At 43.4% G+C, this 19,659-nt stretch overlaps 1 protein-coding gene across 1 annotated transcript in view; it reads left to right on the forward strand.

Moving 5' to 3' along the window:
* The window catches only part of atp10d (ATPase phospholipid transporting 10D), a gene marked incomplete at its 5' end in the record, with an annotated part of 36,687 nt that extends 19,607 nt beyond the window's left edge, over positions 1 to 17,080 (forward strand). Inside the window, 8 exons of the mRNA XM_080513099.1 lie at positions 563 to 854; positions 1,448 to 1,524; positions 1,693 to 1,818; positions 2,487 to 2,687; positions 10,395 to 10,475; positions 13,080 to 13,184; positions 13,325 to 13,512; positions 15,355 to 17,080. Of these exons, the coding sequence (XP_080369225.1) occupies positions 563 to 854; positions 1,448 to 1,524; positions 1,693 to 1,818; positions 2,487 to 2,687; positions 10,395 to 10,475; positions 13,080 to 13,184; positions 13,325 to 13,512; positions 15,355 to 15,538 (1,254 nt within the window). The 3' untranslated portion in view covers positions 15,539 to 17,080. The remainder of the gene's footprint in view (positions 1 to 562; positions 855 to 1,447; positions 1,525 to 1,692; positions 1,819 to 2,486; positions 2,688 to 10,394; positions 10,476 to 13,079; positions 13,185 to 13,324; positions 13,513 to 15,354) is intronic.
* Positions 17,081 to 19,659: the final 2,579 nt, after the last annotated feature.

Below are 19,659 nucleotides of genomic sequence, written 5' to 3' on the forward strand. Positions count from 1 at the left end.
AGTTTAAATTCGTGTTGGTTGAATTCGATGAACAGACAGGAAATCAATTGATCTGAGGAAGCATTTATTAATCACCTTCAGGTAGAATACATGGAATGAAACGAGATCTCGGGCTCATCAGACGCCCCGAGTCACATTCAGCCATGCTATTCAACCATTTTCCCCACGTGGAAATACCCCAAAGTTAATGCAACGTCCATTACTTCGAGGAGTTGTATCTATGACACTTCAGTGTAGAACTTAAACCACAAAAGAACATTTGTTACGCCTGACATACTGCAACCAGTGTTTCTGACCTTTTCTATCCAGAGGTGACAGAAGCGAGGCCCCCAAAGTTGCAAAGTGTCCTGTAAGGCCAACAGTTTCCTGTATCTCTGCAGACATGCTAAGCACAGTGGATTATATGCAGCTCATGTGTATTCCTTCACCTTTAGCGGATGCGCATGATTAATCAGCAGTTGTGCACGATAAAATATAATAATTCTTTCTTCACCTACGTGGACCAAAGCCTTGCTTCAGGAGTTAACGGCACTGTTTTGCCGTGTCTTGCATTCCGCTGCAGGAGGCGTGTGCTCCTCTGCTGGAGGAGCTCAAAGTGGAAGTCCAGGCCAGTGGGGACACGGGGACACGTGAGCCTGGAGGACAGGACTCTTCCTCTGGGGGGGTGGCGGCCTTCATCCTCATCATCGATGGCCGGACTCTGGACTGGGCTCTGCAGGAGGAGCTGAGCAGCAGCTTCCTGGAGCTGATCCGCCACTGCAAGGTGGTGATCTGCTGCCGCTCCACTCCTCTGCAGAAGAGTCAGGTGGTCCAGCTGGTCCGGACCCGGCTCGGCGTCATGACGCTGTCTGTTGGTGAGGACGGAGACTGCATGGGTCTGATGTACTGTGGCTGTTGATGGTCTTATACCAGGGGGGTCAAACTGGTTTCAGTTGAGGGGCCACATCCACCTGATCTGACCTCTGGAGGTCCAACAAGTCAAACATCACATGTTAAACTGCAGATATGGACAAATGTCAAAGTCTTTCCTTCTTTTGATTCTTTTGTAACTGCAAGACTTCACCTGTCGATTCTGAAAGTTACATATTAAAGTTAATCAGATATTATATTTGCACCAAAAAAAACCTCAGTCTGGATATCTGGATATCGTATTTTTATTCAGGATTAAAACACCTTTATTGTGAAAGGTGTTGCGTTGTGTGACCTCCACAGATGCATTAATTAATCCTGACCAAGGGCGGTTTTCAATGTCATTTTTGCCGATCTAGTGTTTTTAGATCAGCCTCTGTCAGTTTTCATATTTATATTTAAAAAAACAAAAAACAAAAATCCCATGGCGGCCGGATTAGATCCTGTGGCGGGCCGCTTCTGGCCCCCGGGCCACATGTTTGACACCCCTGATTTATACAGTTAAACATAGTTTGAAAGGCAGAATAACTCTGTACAGGTGACGGTGCCAATGATGTGAGCATGATCCAGGTGGCTGATGTCGGCGTTGGGATTTCTGGACAGGAAGGAATGCAGGTAACATCCTGAACACTCCGTCATAAAGCTGCTACATGTAAAGTTTCTTCTGTTGTTGTGTTTTTCTCTCACTTTAATCAGAACAAAAAAGACTAGGTGAGGAGAATTTGAAGCTTTGTGACGTTGTAGGATTATCGTTGATTTCAGTTTCCCATATTTCCTCCTCAGGCTGTGATGTCCAGCGACTTTGCCATTTCCCGGTTTAAACACCTCAGTAAGCTGCTGCTGGTCCACGGCCACTGGTGTTACTCCCGTCTCGCCAACATGATCCTGTACTTCATCTATAAAAATGTGGTGAGAAGTTTTCTTCTGCTCTCTAAAATGTTGAATATAACATTTCCTTTGAAAAACATTTTTTTAATCACTGGTGGGGAAAACTTTTTTTCCCCCACTACATTGATCAGTTCAGATATGAAGACTAACTTTGATGACCTAAAACCAAATAAAATTCATCTGGAGCCACAAAACATGTTAAAACTTTAAAATGAGGATCAAATAGTGTAAATCTGATTTTTTGTGTGGATTCAGCCATTTTAATAAATGTAGTAATTTTTCCCTTTTACCATTCTATTGGTTTTAGCCATTTTAAGCCTATTTTATTCACAAATTAAGAGTCCTTTTGGAAAGTAGCTTGTTAGGGTTGCAAATAAAATTAAAATAAGATGGAAATATTGGATTAACTGTAATCTCCTGAAAGTTTCTCCCACAAGAACTTCATAAATTTAAATAATTTTGATTCATACATAATTTAAATGTGCTTAAAGTGATCCATTACCCTTGAAACAATCATTTGTAATTTTTTTTAAGTGTGATCGAGCACAAATTGACATAATTAAAAGTAAAAAGTAGAAGGTAATGTTTTTTTTTATTATTAAAACTGTCCATGTGAGCATCTTTTTGTGTGCATAAGCAGTTGATCTCAGAGAAATCTCACTACGGCAGGCTGTGTTTTCGTCATGCAGATGTACGTGAACCTGCTGTTCTGGTACCAGTTCTTCTGTGGTTTCTCTGGAGGCGTCATGACCAACTCCTGGGTGCTCATCCTCTTCAACCTCCTCTTCACCTCCGTTCCTCCGCTCGTCTACGGCATCCTTGACCAAAACGCTCCTGCAGACGCCCTGATGGGGGAACCGGAGCTGTACCAGACCCCACAGACCTGCAAGGTACAGAGACGCACATGCCAGTCAGAGATGTGGCACCACTACACTGCCTCATCACTCCACCATGGAAAGTCTTTCATCCCAGAAGTTCAGAAAGGTTATAAGAAGTGAGGTTCTTTTTCCCCTCGCTTTTACTCCAGATCGTACCCAATATGTGTGATTTGTTTGATCATTTCAAGGTTCAAGGTGTTTTATTTGTCATTTCCACAGTAAAAGCCAGGTTTCACAGTGTAATGAAATTCTTACTTTGCCGTCTACCCTGGTGCCGACATACATAAATAAATAAGTATATACACAAGAAAATAGAATAAAATCAAATAAAATATAAAATAAAATAACAGAGCAGTGCAAAATATTAGTTAGAAAGTGAGATGTGCATTGTGTGCAATGTACAGATTCAATTTATTGACTCTTTAGGACTGAATATAAAGTGACTTTATTTTACAGGACTATTTGTTTTAAACAACATCTGTAAGGTGGGTGGACACCAGATGGGCTCTTGTGGTGATCAGTGCACTTTTGCAGAACTTCTCAGACGTCTTTCCTGTTACATAAGGTCAAATATGTTTCTCCTGCTCCTCCCACCTCACTGCAAGCCCAACAAGCTGGTCTGGATGCACTGCAGATGAGAGTCACTGCAGGAAGTGTCACCACCAAATGGCAAAGGCTCGAGAAGGGCATCAAGGCAGGATGCACCATTTCCATGGCCCTTTTGATAGAAGCTCTGCACCTGTTACTAAAGGTTCTGAGTACACTTTAAAAAAAATGGCCATTCGGTGACACCTGCAGTTCAAACCATAAAAGTCAAGGAGCCTCAGTGTCTTCAAGGGGAAGCTCACAGGAAACATGCGCTCTGTGACTGATCTGCTGCGAACCCCAAGAAACCTGATGGTCCAGGGCGGAGAGGAAGATCCATCTTGCAAGCAGCGTGGAGCCGTCGCCTGTACACTGAAGCACATACTGACCAAAGGCATTGGCAGAAGGGCAGAAGGGACACATGGAGACACGACAAGGTCCTCGAGGAAATTGCTAAATTCGCTGGAACAGCAGCGAGTTGAAGCCAAGAACAAGCAGGCCCAACCAAACAAAACCACAATGTTTGTGAGGAAAGGAGACGAGGCCCATAAGACTAGCATGGCGGTCAAGAATCCACCTTCTAGATTGAGATTGGAAAGTGGACCTGAAGAAGAAGCTTGTCTTCCCGCAAGACGTAGCAGTCACCTCACTTCGAACAGATGCAGTCCTTTTATCCAGGAGCATGAAGACCATCATAGTGGCCGAGGTCATGGTGCCCTGGGAAGAGAGGCTCCATCCACCAACTGAACAAAAAAGCACCATGATGTGTTGTTGATTACTATGGCAACAACACATCATCAGTAGGGTAAAACTAGCCTGTCTCACTCCGGTCTAACCAGCTCACCTTCCCTATTAGTGGTGAACAATCCAACGCTTGGTGAATTCTGCTTCTCAATGATAGGAAGAGCGACATCGAAGGATCGAACAGCGACGTCGCTATGAACGCTTGGCCGCCACAAGCCAGTTCTCCCTGTGGTCACTTTTCTGACACGTTCTGCTTAAAACCCAAAAAGTCAGAAGAATGGTGAGGCGCCGCTTTCACGGTCTGTCTTCATACTGGAAATCAAGATCAAGCGAGCTTTTGGCCTCCTGCTCCACGGGAGGTTTCTGTCCTCCCTGAGTCGCCTTAGGACACCTGCGTTACCGTTGGACAGGTGTCCCGCTCCAGTCAAACTCCCCACCTGCCACTGTCCCCGGGGCGGGTCACGCCTGGCGCGGGGACAAAGCTGTTTTAAAGGGGTGGCATGCAACCAGCGACCCCATTGAAGTCGTCTGCCGTGGTTTCCCTACAAAGTCGGTGTGCCACTTCCTATAGAAGATGGGCCAGGGGCCCAAACAGCTAAAACAAAACCATCAAAGACGCAGCAGCAGCAGCAGCAGCAGCCGAGTCCAGCTCGAGATGCCTATGGCTGAACAGAGCCCACAGCTGGAACCCTTCAGCAAATGAAGACTAATCAGTCTTCGCTGCCCCACTCAGGCGAGGTGTTCAGGTTAAGAGGTGTTCAGGTTAAGAGGTGTTCAGGTTAAGAGGTGTTCAGGTTAAGAAGCGTGTAGGTTAAGAGGTGTTCAGGTTAAGAGGTGTTCAGGTTAAGAGGTGTTCAGGTTAAGAGGTGTTCAGGTTAAGAGGTGCTCAGGTTAAGAGGTGTTCAGGTTAAGAGGTGTTCAGGTTAAGAGGTGTTCAGGTTAAGAGGTGTTCAGGTTAAGAGGTGTATAGGTTAAGAGGTGTTTAGGTTAAGAGGTGTTTAGGTTAAGAGGTGTTTAGGTTAAGAGGTGTTCAGGTTAAGAGGTGTTCAGGTTAAGAGGTGTATAGGTTAAGAGGTGTTTAGGTTAAGAGGTGTTTAGGTTAAGAGGTGTTTAGGTTAAGAGGTGTTCAGGTTAAGAGGTGTTTAGGTTAAGAGGTGTTCAGGTTAAGAGGTGTTCAGGTTAAGAGGTGTTTAGGTTAAGAGGTGTTCAGGTTAAGAGGTGTTCAGGTTAAGAGGTGTTCAGGTTAAGAGGTGTTTAGGTTAAGAGGTGTTCAGGTTAAGAGGTGTTTAGGTTAAGAGGTGTTCAGGTTAAGAGGTGTTCAGGTTAAGAGGTGTTCAGGCTAAGAGGTGTTCAGGTTAAGAGGTGTTTAGGTTAAGAGGTGTTCAGGTTAAGAGGTGTTTAGGTTAAGAGGTGTTCAGGTTAAGAGGTGTTCAGGTTAAGAGGTGTTTAGGTTGAGAGGTGCTCAGGTTAAGAGGTGTTCAGGTTAAGAGGTGTTTAGGTTAAGAGGTGTTCAGGTTAAGAGGTGCTCAGGTTAAGAGGTGCTCAGGTTAAGAGGTGTTTAGGTTAAGAGGTGTTTAGGTTAAGAGGTGTTTAGGTTAAGAGGCGTTTAGGTTAAGAGGTGTTTAGGTTAAGAGGCGTTTAGGTTAAGAGGTGTTCAGGTTAAGAGGTGTTTAGGTTAAGAGGTGTTCAGGTTAAGAGGTGTTTAGGTTAAGAGGCGTTTAGGTTAAGAGGTGTTCAGGTTAAGAGGCGTTCAGGTTAAGAGGTGTTCAGGTTAAGAGGTGTTTAGGTTAAGAGGTGTTCAGGTTAAGAGGTGTTCAGGTTAAGAGGTGTTTAGGTTAAGAGGCGTTTAGGTTAAGAGGTGTTCAGGTTAAGAGGTGTTCAGGTTAAGAGGTGTTCAGGCTAAGAGGTGTTCAGGTTAAGAGGTGTTTAGGTTAAGAGGTGTTCAGGTTAAGAGGTGTTCAGGTTAAGAGGCGTTTAGGTTAAGAGGTGTTCAGGTTAAGAGGTGTTCAGGTTAAGAGGTGTTTAGGTTAAGAGGCGTTTAGGTTAAGAGGTGTTCAGGTTAAGAGGTGTTCAGGTTAAGAGGTGCTCAGGTTAAGAGGTGTTTAGGTTAAGAGGCGTTTAGGTTAAGAGGTGTTCAGGTTAAGAGGTGTTCAGGTTAAGAGGTGTTCAGGCTAAGAGGTGTTCAGGTTAAGAGGTGTTTAGGTTAAGAGGTGTTTAGGTTAAGAGGTGTTCAGGTTAAGAGGCGTTCAGGTTAAGAGGCGTTCAGGTTAAGAGGCGTTTAGGTTAAGAGGCGTTTAGGTTAAGAGGTGTTCAGGTTAAGAGGTGAAACACCTCAGACCTGAGATCCCTGCTGATGATGTGGAAGGTTCCAACACCATGGATTCTCCCAGAAACCCTCTTGGAAGCAGATTTGCACCATTGCTAGCGTAGCTCCTGCAGTAGCGGCTTGTAGCAAAGCATCTCTGATGTTTACTTCACCTCTCCTGTATGATAACTGTCTCTTCTTCTGGTTTCTGAGGCTCCATGTTGTCATGACGCAGGATCTGAAATGGAGGTTGTTTGCTTATGTTCAGAGTCCAGAACTTCCCGAAGTTAAATAATGACGTTGTCATTATTGCTGTTTCTGTGATGTGTGTTGTGTTGCTCTCTGCAGTATGTGGTTCACATTTCCGGGACTGTTCCAGTTTACTTGTCATTGGTCTGTATGGTGTCTTTTTCAGTATTTTCTCTCAATATGGATATTTAAATGAGACCACATGGCTCCTCAGTTCTGCTTAGTTATCTTAACAGACAAATAGTGGAGACGGCAGAAAGGTAAATCCCCCTTTCAACCAGAAGAAAACTCCTCGGAGGTGAAGAAAAAGAGAGGACAGAGAGCAACAAACAACACACTAATTGCCGTAAATTCACCTGCTCAGGCTCAAACCACAAACTTTGAGTTCTGCTGTCAGACAAGCAGAGAGAACAGACAGACTGTGTTCTCTCCTGCCTGTCAAGACTCGTCCTGCTGCGTCTTGAATCAGTTGAAGACCTTTTAAGCAGTTATTAGATAACCTGATAATAGAGACTTGAAATAGTCTATTGTGGAAGTAACAAATGCTTGTATTTATTTCTCAGCATCATCCTGAGTCAACGTGTTGATGGTTTTAGAGACATTCCAGGTGAAACAAGGCCGTCCTGCAGACAGTTGAAGGATCTTCCTGGTCCATCGTGACTTCCAGGTTCCTCACCGTGGTCCTGGAGGTCAAAGTGATACCGTCCACTGCCGTTTCTCTCTCAGATGTTTGGTCCAAATATAAAAACTTCTGTTTTACATGAGTTCAGAAGCAGAAAGTTGCATCTCATCCAGGCCTTTACGCATTTAAGACAAGCTTCCAGTTTGAGATGTTGGTCAGTATCTCCTCCTCCTAAATCCCCTCAATCATGGGAAAACTGAAATCCTCGTGAATTCAAATCATTACATTCGATTCGAACACTAAGCCTTTATTAATGGTGGTGTTTAGTTGCCAGTGCCTTCTTACAAGAGTCTGTCTGGTTCGCCTTACTACATTTCTTTTCAATAAATGAAAAACAAATCCAGAACGTATTCTCTGTGTTTCACTTTTTCCACATTTTGTTATGTTACGGCCTTTTCCCAAAATGTATTAAATTCATTTTCTTCCTCAAAATTCTCCACACAACGCCTCATAATGACAACGTGAAATACATTTTTAGGAGATTTTTGCAAAGTTATTAAGAGTAAAGAAAACGAAGAAAGTATTCACAGCCATTGCTCGATACTTTGTTGATGCACCTTTGGCAGCAATTGCAGCCTCAAGCCTTTTTGTGAATGACGCCACAAGCCTGGCACACCTCTGGATGTATCCCCACACATCTGTCTGTCTGTCTATCAAGCCTGTCCTCTCCTCGATCCCCTCGCCCCAACTGGTCTGCACAAACCTCTGAGTCTGGTTTCTGCAAAGGTTTCTTCCTGTTAAAAGAGTTTTTCCTTCCAACAGTGGCAATGAATTTACTTGTAATGTGGATTTGTTGGGTTTTTTTCTGTTCAAAGCACCCAGAGATGACTGTGTTGTATTTGGTGCTGTATAAGTAAAGTTGAATTGAATTGAGCTGAGCAGAGCAGTTTTGCCCATTCGTCTTTGCAGAATGTGTCAAGTTCCATCAGGTGTGATGGGAAGCGTCACCACACAGCTCTTTTCAGATCTCTCCAGAGATCTTCAGTTGGATTGAAGCCTGGGCTCTGGCTGTGCCCCTCAAGGGAAATCAGTTGTCCTGAGAGTCGTCCTCCTCTGATATCCTGGCTGTGCTTCAGGGAGTTGTCCAGCTGAAAGCTGAAGGTCAACAGTGGTCTGGAGCAGCTTTTCAGCCAGGAGGTCTCTGTGCATTGCTGCATTCATCTTTCCCTCTATCCTGACTAGTCTTGCAGTTCCTGTGGGTGGAACAGACGTCCCTACAGCAGGATGCTGACACCACTATGCTTTACTATAGGGACAGTATTGGCCTGGTGATGAGCGTACCATTTGTGGCACATTTCCTCCAAATGTGACACCAGTTCTTCACACCAAAGAGTTTGATCTTTGTCTCACTCGATCATAGAACTTTGCTTCTCGTGGTCTGAGAGTCTTTTAGGTGCGTTTTGGCTCCAGGCAGGCTGCCATGTGCCTTGTACTAAAGTGTGGCTTCTGTCTGGCCACTCTACCATACAGACCTGACTGGTGGATTGCTGCAGAGGTGGTTGTCCTTCTGGAAGCTTCTCCTCTCTCCACAGAAACACTCTAGTGCTCTGACAGACTGACCATCAGGTTCTTCGTCACGTCCCTGACTAAGGCCCTTCTCTCCCGATCGCTCACTTTCGATGGCCAGCTCTAGAAAGAGTCCCAGTGGTTCACAATTCTTCCACTGATGGATGATGGAGGCTCAGTGGGACCTTCAAAGCAGCAGACCTTTTTTGTAACCTTCTCCAGATGTGTGCCCCGAGACAACAACTGTGACATGCAGTCAACTGTGGGACCTTATGTAGAAGATTGTGCCTTTCCAAATCACGTCCAATCAACTGAATTGACCGCTGGTGACTCCAATCAAGCTGCAGAAACATTTCAAGGATGGTCATTGGGAACAGGAAGCACCTGACCTCAATTTTGAGCTCCGTGGCAAAGGCTGTGAATTCTTATGTACCGTATTTTCCGCCCTATAAGGCACCTAAATACCTCAAATTTTCTCAAAAGCTGCCAGTGCGCCTTACAACCTTATAGCCGCACCTTATAACCCGGTGCGCCTTGTATATGGAAGAATTGCACTACTTGAGACTGCTATTTGACAGCTAAACAACCAGAAGCTTTTATTTTGACAACTCTAACTTCACAACTGGATCTTCAGAGCGGACGACACTCCACACAACACCTTCATCACTCATGGTTGCACACCAACATTCTAACAAACCAAAATAAACTAGATGAAATAATTCCTCCCTAAACTGGGGAACAAAAACACATTAACACAATCAACACAACACCAAGCCCAACAACAACCCACAATAACCTCCAACAACACAAAACATGAATTCCCATCATGCCTTGCATCCTGAGCTCCTCAGTGCAGCCGATAGCTGCAATGAATTATGGGAGTTCCTGTTTGTGGTGTTTTAAATGTAGTTATTGGGGGTTCTATTTGGTTTGTGGTGTCGGTAATAATTGTGTTGTGTTGTGTTTTTGTTGCTTAGTTCATGTAGTTTAGTTTATTACCGGTAGTTGTAAGTTGTCAACCAGCAGTGAAGAAGGTTTTGTGTGTAGTCTCGTCCTGGCATAGGCTGCAGGTAGGACTATCAAAATAAAGTGTGTGCACCTCTCTGGGTGTTAGAATCAGTGGAAAATGTAACCTAATGGCTTTGAGCTATAAAGGTTACTGACCACTGGTCTATTCCATGCGCCTTATAGAGCGGTGCGCCTTATATATGAACAAAGTTGTAAATTATGTCAATAAATGTAGGTGCGCTTTATAATCTGGTGTACCTTATAGTGCGGAAAATACGGTACATGTGATTTCTGAGTTTTTTATTTTTAATACATTTACAAAAATCTCTCAAACTTTTTTCACATTTTCATTATGGAGTGTTTGAGGTAAAACAATGAATGAATGAATGAATTTAATACATTTTGGAATGAAGCTGTATTATAACTAATGTGTAAAAAGTGAAGCCCTGTGAAGACGTTCCAGATGCACCGTAAGCTCCTGAAGAGCTGCATTGCTGTCTTGTACAGATCGTCTGGTGAATAGAAATGTCTTGTTATGAATGTGTTATTTACGCCTGATTGATGCTTTCTTGGAGGTTTTGAGTCGATCAGCTCTGCTCACTGTGTGAAGAAACTCTCAGTGGTTTGTGTTTGTCTGCAGCTCTTCAGCCCTCAGATGTTCTGGCTCACGGTCCTGGATGGTTTTTACCAAAGTCTCATTTGCTTCTTTGTGCCTTACTTGGTAAGTTCTCACTGTCACGTCTGTCATAATAGAACCCATGTGAAACAGAACTACAGAACAATATTACATACATACAAAAAAATAAAAAATTCTAAACCTAAATCGTTTCTATTTTGGGGGGAAAACAAAAGTCCGAAGGTGTTCCTTGATGAGATTAGAAGCTGTTTTAAAACAGCCGAGTTTAGGTACTAGTTTTTACAAGCTTTATTTTTTATTTTTTTTACTTTAAACTTTGAACTGAAATTTTTCAGTTTTCACAGTTACAGTGTCGGGGCAAAACAAATATACAAAATCTATCCATCTTTCATCAACCAAACTCTCTATTGTCCAGTGGTGGCGGTGTCCTCTTCTGTCCCCTTCTGTCCTCTTCTGTCCCCTTCTGTCCTCTTCTGTCCCCTTCTGTCCCCTTCTGTCCTCTTCTGTCCTCTTATGTCCCCTTCTGTCCTCTTCTGTCCTCTTCTGTCCTCTCTGTCCTCTTCTGTCCCCTTCTGTCCTCTCTGTCCTCTTCTGTCCCCTTCTGTCCTCTTCTGTCCCCTTCTGTCCCCTTCTGTCCTCTTATGTCCTCTTATGTCCTCTCTGTCCTCTTCTGTCCCCTTCTGTCCTCTCTGTCCTCTTCTGTCCCCTTCTGTCCTCTTCTGTCCCCTTCTGTCCCCTTCTGTCCTCTTCTGTCCTCTTCTGTCCTCTCTGTCCTCTTCTGTCCCCTTCTGTCCTCTTCTGTCCCCTTCTGTCCCCTTCTGTCCCCTTCTATCCTCTTCTGTCCTCTTCTGTCCTCTTCTGTCCTCCTGAAATAAGTCAATTTTTCCCACTTTTCTTCAAATTGAGACTCCTGTAATCTTAGTTTGTGATAGAGTCTCTCCATTACAAATATTTCCTCAACAACCCGTAACCACTGCTCCGGGTCGGCGGCTCCACTTTGTACCATAATCTGCTGATCACTTTCCTGCTTGCTGTTAGTAACATCTTAAACAGTTATACGTCTTCTCTTTGTATCACATTGTGAGTTATGTTTCCCAAATACAGCATCTTACAAGTTTTGGGGAACTGATATCCTGTTACTTTTTGTAAACGCTGCCATATTTGTTCCCAATACACCTGCAGTGTGTGACAGGACCAGAATATATATTTGTTCCCAACACACCTGTAGTGTGTGACAGGACCAGAATATATATTTGTTCCCAACACACCTGTAGTGTGTGACAGGACCAGAATATATATTTGTTCCCAACACACCTGTAGTGTGTGACAGGACCAGAATATATATTTGTTCCCAACACACCTGTAGCGTGTGACAGGACCACAATATATATTTGTTCCCAACACACCTGTAGCGTGTGACAGGACCAGAATATATATTTGTTCCCAACACACCTGTAGTGTGTGACAGGACCAGAATATATATTTGTTCCCAACACACCTGTAGTGTGTGACAGGACCAGAATATATATTTGTTCCCAACACACCTGTAGTGTGTGACAGGACCAGAATATATATGTGTTCCCAACACACCTGTAGTGTGTGACAGGACCACAATATATATTTGTTCCCAACACACCTGTAGTGTGTGACAGGACCAGAATATATATTTGTTCCCAATACACCTGTAGTGTGTGACAGGACCAGAATATATATGTGTTCCCAACACACCTGTAGTGTGTGACAGGACCACAATATATATTTGTTCCCAACACACCTGTAGTGTGTGACAGGACCACAATATATATTTGTTCCCAATACACCTGTAGTGTGTGACAGGACCACAATATATATTTGTTCCCAACACACCTGTAGTGTGTGACAGGACCAGAATATATATTTGTTCCCAACACACCTGTAGTGTGTGACAGGACCAGAATATATATTTGTTCCCAACACACCTGTAGTGTGTGACAGGACCAGAATATATATTTGTTCCCAACACACCTGTAGTGTGTGACAGGACCAGAATATATATTTGTTCCCAACACACCTGCAGTGTGTGACAGGACCAGAATATATATTTGTTCCCAACACACCTGTAGTGTGTGACAGGACCAGAATATATATTTGTTCCCAACACACCTGTAGTGTGTGACAGGACCAGAATATATATTTGTTCCCAACACACCTGTAGTGTGTGACAGGACCACAATATATATTTGTTCCCAACACACCTGCAGTGTGTGACAGGACCAGAATATATATTTGTTCCCAACACACCTGTAGTGTGTGACAGGACCACAATATATATTTGTTCCCAACACACCTGCAGTGTGTGACAGGACCACACCTGTAGTGTGTGACAGGACCAGAATATATGTGTGTGATCTGCATTAACGTGTCCACACTGTCTCCTCCATGGTTGTTGTGCTGACGCCACTTTCGTCCTTATTTTTGGAGTTATGAAAAATCTAGCAATATTTTTCCAACTAAATTCCCGCCAAGCCCCGGAGACAAGCTATTTTTAGTTTTTACATGTACAGTTAATGTTTGGAGCTGAGTAATATTTATTTGATTTTCAACCCTTGTTCTGAGCGGTGAACTCAGTCTCATAGTATCATTCATGTAAGTACGTAGTTGAAGTTCCTGCTGTTTGCTCATAGTTCCACTGTTGTGATGTTTCTTGAGGCGCTGGCGGGATCGGATGTCGGGGAACTGTCGCTCGGCTCTCCAATCAACGCCTCAGCGCTCCTCATCATTCTGCTGCACCAAGTCATCGAGAGCAGCAACCTGGTCAGACTCAGCGCCACCTAAAGTCTTTAAACTTGATCTTGTGTGAATTCTTTTCTACCTGGAGCAGAAACTGAGTGACGTCCATGTCCAGTGTGTTGAGTGAAAACAGCCTGCTGTGTTTTCCCCACTGTGTTGTGTAGACGTGGATTCACATGCTGGTGCTGCTGCTCAGTGGCGCCTCCTACTTCCTCGTTGTGCTGCTCTTCAGTGTGTATTGCGTGAGCTGCAGCCCCCCAACCAACCCGCTGGGGGTGGAAACACTCCAGATGTCTGGATCGCTCTTCTACATCATATGTGCTCTCACTACTGTGACGGCTCTCTTACCCAGGTACTCTCTTTATATACTCAACATATGTAGTGTCATGTTCAGTTCATCACAACAGTCCTGAAGCTAGAACACATCCTGTGCATGTTCATCATCTCATGTATCATCTCTGCTCCTCTTAACAGCAATAACTTCAAACTCAGCTAAAATCATCGCGTTACAATAAATCGTTTACAGATGTATTGTTTTGCACAATTAATGTTTGAGCAGCTGTGAGTAAAAGCAGATGATGATCTATTAGAAGTATAAGACACTTCATGTAAAGATGTGACGTTTTAACGGTTTCTGGTATAACAACTAATCCAAGGATTCCGTGGTTTTTAAGGCTAAGTTATGGAGACATGTCACATCAACAGCTTAGCGATCACTGTGATTGATGTCGACATTTGAATTTGTCATAAAATGAACTGCCATAAATGTTTCCATTGACTTAATATTCAACATATTCTCCAGTCGCATGAGTCCTACTTTTCCAGTGTTGACAACAGATCATCTTTCACTTCATTATTTCACCATTACATCAAGTCTGGAGATAAATGGACACAAGTCAGAAGAACTAACATCGTGAAAAATTAGGAATTTGCTTTTCCGTCACGTTTCTTCAGTTTCCTCCAGCAAACTGTGTGTGTGTTTGAAATCGAGTTCAAAAAGCCAAAAGCAATGGTGTTTAATTCCCAGAGCACAAAGACATCAGTATTATTTACCGAAGAGTTTAATTATCACAATTCATCACTATTGTAGATATCAACAAAGTTATTCCTGTTGCAAAATAGAGCAATTAGAATCATCAGTAAGAAAGGTTATAGAGAACACACCAATCCTTTATTTATTGAAAATAAACTTCTTAAAGTTAAGGACCTTGTCGACTTAAACATTTTGATTATTATGTGGAAAGCAAAACAAAAAAAAATTGCCAAACGAGGTTCAAAGTAATTTTGTTGCACAAACCGTTTGCTAGAGGAGAAAATATAATTTTCAGAACAAATGTTTGCACGACGTCGTTGAAACAGAAATGTCCATCTGTTCATGGAGTAAAACTGTGGAACTCTTTAAGTGTGGAATTTAAATGTTGTTGAAATGTTTACAAATTTAAGAAAATGTACGAACAGAAAATTTTGAGAGACGATGAAAAGAATTGAAAAAATGTTTTTACTGTAACTGTTGACAAAAGGAGGCTGTTTTTGTTGTTGTGTGACCTGGTGAGGAGTCGGGGGAGGGGGGGGGGGGGGGGGGGGGGGATGATGGGGATGATGGGGAATCGAATTGATTTTATTTTATTGAAAAGTGCTAATAGGAACAGATGACACAAGATTCATCTTCTCTCTGTTCCCCTTTTGTTCATGTATGGATGACAAATTATATATATGTATATATATATATATATATATATATATATATATATGTATTATTATTATATTTGTTCATGTTATTTCATGCCATTTCACTATATATATATATATGTATATATATGTATATGTATATATATGTATATGTATATGTATATATATGTATATATATATATATGTATATATATATATATATGTGTGTGTGTATGTATATATATATATATATATATATATATATATATATATATATATATATATATATATATATTTTGTGAAATGGCATGAAATAACATGAACAAATAAATAAATAAATAAATTCCATATGATGGAAGAAACAATGTCGGGGGTTTTGTTGGTGATTTCCCCGGGGGCAGCGTGGCTGAAAGTCATTGTAGCCGTGGAGAGGTTGAGAAAGACGTTGCGATTGTTGCTGGTGTTTCCTCACTCTGCTGTGTGGCCACAGAACTAACAGAACTAACTGTTGTGTTGCTTCCGGTAGGCTGCTGCTTCGAGTTCTGCACAACACCATGCATCCGTCTCCTCGCCGCGCGTCGCCTCAGATGGCCGGCGTGGATTCAGAAAGGTACCACAGCAGGATGCGGAGCTGGAGCCTGAGGCGGTCCAGAGGCGGCAGGCTGCCAGTGGGTGCCGACAACCCGGTCCTGGAGCCCAACGTGGCCTGAGCCCCTCGGGGTCCCTCGGGGTTGGGAAGAGACCCACAATGCAGTACTGCCGGGTCAACTCCATGGACTGCACAGACGATGACGATTGCAACTCATTCACAGAAGCTGTAAAAACCGACCATGCTGAAAATGAAATGGTAGAAGAAGCTGACTGAACACATTGTAGTGTAAATTGCATCTTCTGTTGATGTCAACTAATGTCATGCATCGCTCTATCTTCTATACCCTTCTGTCCTGTTCATGGTTGCGTGGTACTGGAGCCAATCCCGGAATTGTATTGTGAATAGCCTGAACATGGTGCAAACTTTATAACCTGTATCTGAGTGTGGATCTGATCACAGCCGTGTAAATCTGTCGTCACATCGAGGCTCTATTATACTCTGATTGTCGATTTTTTTTTAAGATGGATTTATATGTGTGCCTGTTATGTGACTATGTGTAATTTTAAGGCTCCTTTATACTCCTTTTCTGTTGGATTCCTCCTGTGAGGAAAATCCCTGGAAATGAAGTCTTATCAAGTCAGACACAGCTAACAGGTGAATTGTCGCCCCCTGCTGGTCCATCATGAAAACTAATATTTCTTTCTCCCACTGACGCCAAGCTGAGGCAAGGCATCACAGTGCCAAGTTTGAGGCCAACGGGACCATGTTCAGGCTATTTACACTGCACTTCCCTTTTCACAGTGAACATTAAAGTTAGGCTCCGCCCTCAGACTCCTACGGAAGATTTTCCTAACCTTTGCCTACGAATGCTTGTGTCAACTGGCCAAGTTGGAGGTCATTTGGAATGACCTTTTAGGATGAGTTCCTTACAGAACTTTACAGGCTATTTACACTGTAATTGCTGTTTCCAGCTGGTGGCGCTGTTATCGAGTTTGGATATTGTCACATGGCTGTCAGACCCCATATCTGCTCCAAATGTTACATTTGAGGCAGATCGGACCACGTTCAGGCTATTTATACTGAACTTCATGTTTCACGGCGAATGTCAAACCCTGTGGTGTGGCTGTGGACACACCTTCAGGCCTTTGTAGAAGATTTTTAAGAACTTTTCATCAGGAAGGACTGTTGCGCTGATCACATTTGAGGCATGTAGAGTTTTGCCCCAAGGACTGTTCATTCGTGAATATGACAAAAATCGCCCCAAAAAATTGCACAGATAATACTAACCCATCACGTTTCATAGATGTAGGAGAAATATGTACTGTGGGTGCTTTTAGAAGATGTTTTTGTCGGTGGCGCTATAACCCTCTAGCTTTGCAGACAGGCGGTTTTCCCACCTCACTGGTGGAGCTGCTTTTATTCTACTGGACTGCTACTGGATGAGACCGACCAGCAACGTCTTCCTCGTGTGGCAACAGTGCAGTTGCAATACACATCCACAGTTGTAGAAAAGTTGCTTCAAAGGAAAGCTTTGACCAAATACTGGAACGTCCTGATGACTTGAGTGATGATTTGAAATGTGCCTTTTGCAAACAGACAAACAAACTGACCTCCCAAAACGAACCAGCAGGGCCTGTACCGTACATAGTTGCTGGGTACAACCAACTCAGACAAGAGGTGGGCTGGGGTGGGGTGGGTGGCACCGGGGGTGCATTGGGCTTTGCTGCCAGGATTGGGGCGGCTCTGGGTCCGCTTGGCCAGGGAGCCTTACTCCGACCAGTCTGGGCTTGGGTCGGGGCCTGTGCCCCTGGTACCCTGCGCCCCTGGTACTCTGCGCCCCTGGTACCCTAGTCCCCTGCGCCCCTGGTATTCTGTGCCCCTGGTACTCTGCGCCCCTGGTACTCTGAGCCCTGTATCCTTCAATTGTGGGGTCTTCTCTGCACTCTCCGTCTGGGGCCTTCTGGGTTGGGCCGTGGCTCTCTGGGGCCTTCCCGGGTCTGGGGTGCCGCCGGGGTGGCGGTGTCCCGGACCTGGTGGCTCAGGCCCCGGGTTGTCGCCACAGTTCCAACCACACACACGCACACACACTTCCACTCCTCATCAATGAGATGTGCTGCTGATGTTTCTTATTTTCTGCTATTCTTTGTTCAACTTGCAAAATCATGTTCTTCTATTGTTTCTTTGTTAATTTATGTTCTTTCAATTATCAAAATCCTTTTTTGTTTTTGTTGTGTTTTGTTGTATTGCCTACTTGCTAATTTAAACTCCTGCTTGAAAAGCATGCTACTGTCTAGATAGAGCTGCTCAGGCTCATTTAATCTAACACCATTAAGAAATTGTTTGGATCAGTGTGATAACTGTAAATAGTATATGCAGCAATTAAAAAGGGTATTGTATTTTGCAAGAGTAAAAACTGTTCTGACACCGGAAGACTCTCAATAACATAATATTGTTTGCCCAAGCTGCCGAAGAGGACAAGGGAGAAAGAAAGAAAAAGAATACGTGTGCACTCCATTCAAACCATGTAAGACTAGAACTAATAAATGAATTGGACATCAAATAATTTGTGTTGTAGTCGTGAAATGTTTGGGGTGTGACTGTCGGCAAATCAAGCAAGGAAGTGAGGTGAGTGTGTGTGAATGGCATCGCCTTCAGATTTGGTTTGTCCTGCGCTGCAGAGAAGAACTGATCCTGCTTGGTGCTGTGGGACATTAACTCTTCCACTGCAGGACTTTTTCTTTCTGCTGCTTTCGACCATCTTTGAATTGCCTGGTACAGAAGAGCTCCATTCTTGGTTTCACTCATCCTGCCTCACCATACTGGACTCTGGCGCCATTAAGACGGAGACCGCCTGAAGCCAGAGCTGAGCTGAGCTGAGCTGAGCTGAGCTGCTTCAATGAAAGAACCTGGGCAGTCAGACAGGAGTGTTGCACCGCTGAATGCATAGAGATGAAGGACGAGCTGCATATTTTACTACAAAAAGTGTTGGTGTCAATATCAGAACACCATGAATGATGCTAAGGGAGAACACTTGTGAAACATTGTGGAAAACCGTAATGACCCACATATGCTTTTTTAAAATCCTTGCTTTTGTCCTTAAAACCCCACAGTCAGTTTGCTGAGAATTATCCCCGGTAATATCTATTTTTTAATTAAGGTTGTTGCCACTGAGGCCCTGATTCTGGTTCCTGCGTCTGATTCCTCTGGTTCTTTCCCTTGTACAATTGTGTTTGACAAGTTTGAGCTTGCATCTTTGCTACGTTTAGAGAATGTGGTTGCCTGTAGTAACACTCTGAATGCTCCTATGAATCCAGGCCTTGAACTCCTCATTTGTTCATTGTACGTGTTTTGCAATTGGCTTCCTATTGAGCTTATCATGGCAGCCCATGGAATGGAGCCCCGGCCTCAATGCTACGTGATTCCACAAGAGGACTTGAGCATCTGCTCCCGAGTCCCGGTCTCCATCCCTGCCTCACGTCTGCTCTTTCGAAACCAACATGAAAGTTGTGTAGAAAAAAAAAAAAAACAACCAGTGCAAAGCTGAATATGTTAACAGCAGAGAATTCATACAGCCGACATTAAAATACTGAGCGTGTGCCGTAAATCACTGACCAATCAGCAGACGCCTCCTCAAAATCAGACGGGTTCTATGGTCCTGAGTATCTCAACAGAGGGGTGGTGGAGAAACATCAACCTTCGGAGCGGTTATTTCCGGAAAATCCTAAATTCAAGAATTTAGGATTTTTTTTTAGGTGTAAACCTGAATCGTACGGGACCATACCACTCCATTCCTGCACTTATTGTGTGGCGTATGGTGTGCGGGGCTTTACAGAAGCACATTTCATATTTTTTTCTAACACAACTGCTTTTTTTATGTTTTAAAAAAAATGTGATGTTAAACATCTTTTATGAGCAGATGTGAACTTTAAAGAAATGGAAATAAAATGTTGACATCAATCTATTAGTCTTTTTTTATTCAGTATTTATTTGTTTAATGTTTAACATGGATGAGTCTTTATTTAACTTCAATCTTCACACACGCACACACACACACACACACATCGATTTGGAACTTTCGGTTGTATTTGCTTATTGGTACTTCCTTTTTTGCTCGTATAAAAAGTTGGAGCAGTGTCCTTTGGTGCTTTCCTTTACTTTGCGTCTTAACTGCTTGCCTCTTCAGCCGCCTCAGTCGGGGGGGAAACAGAAAGAGGAACACACTAGTTCCTGAGGGGTGTG

This window comes from Blennius ocellaris (genome assembly GCF_963422515.1).
Source record: "Blennius ocellaris genome assembly, chromosome: 17".
NCBI classification, from domain to species: Eukaryota; Metazoa; Chordata; class Actinopteri; order Blenniiformes; family Blenniidae; genus Blennius; species Blennius ocellaris.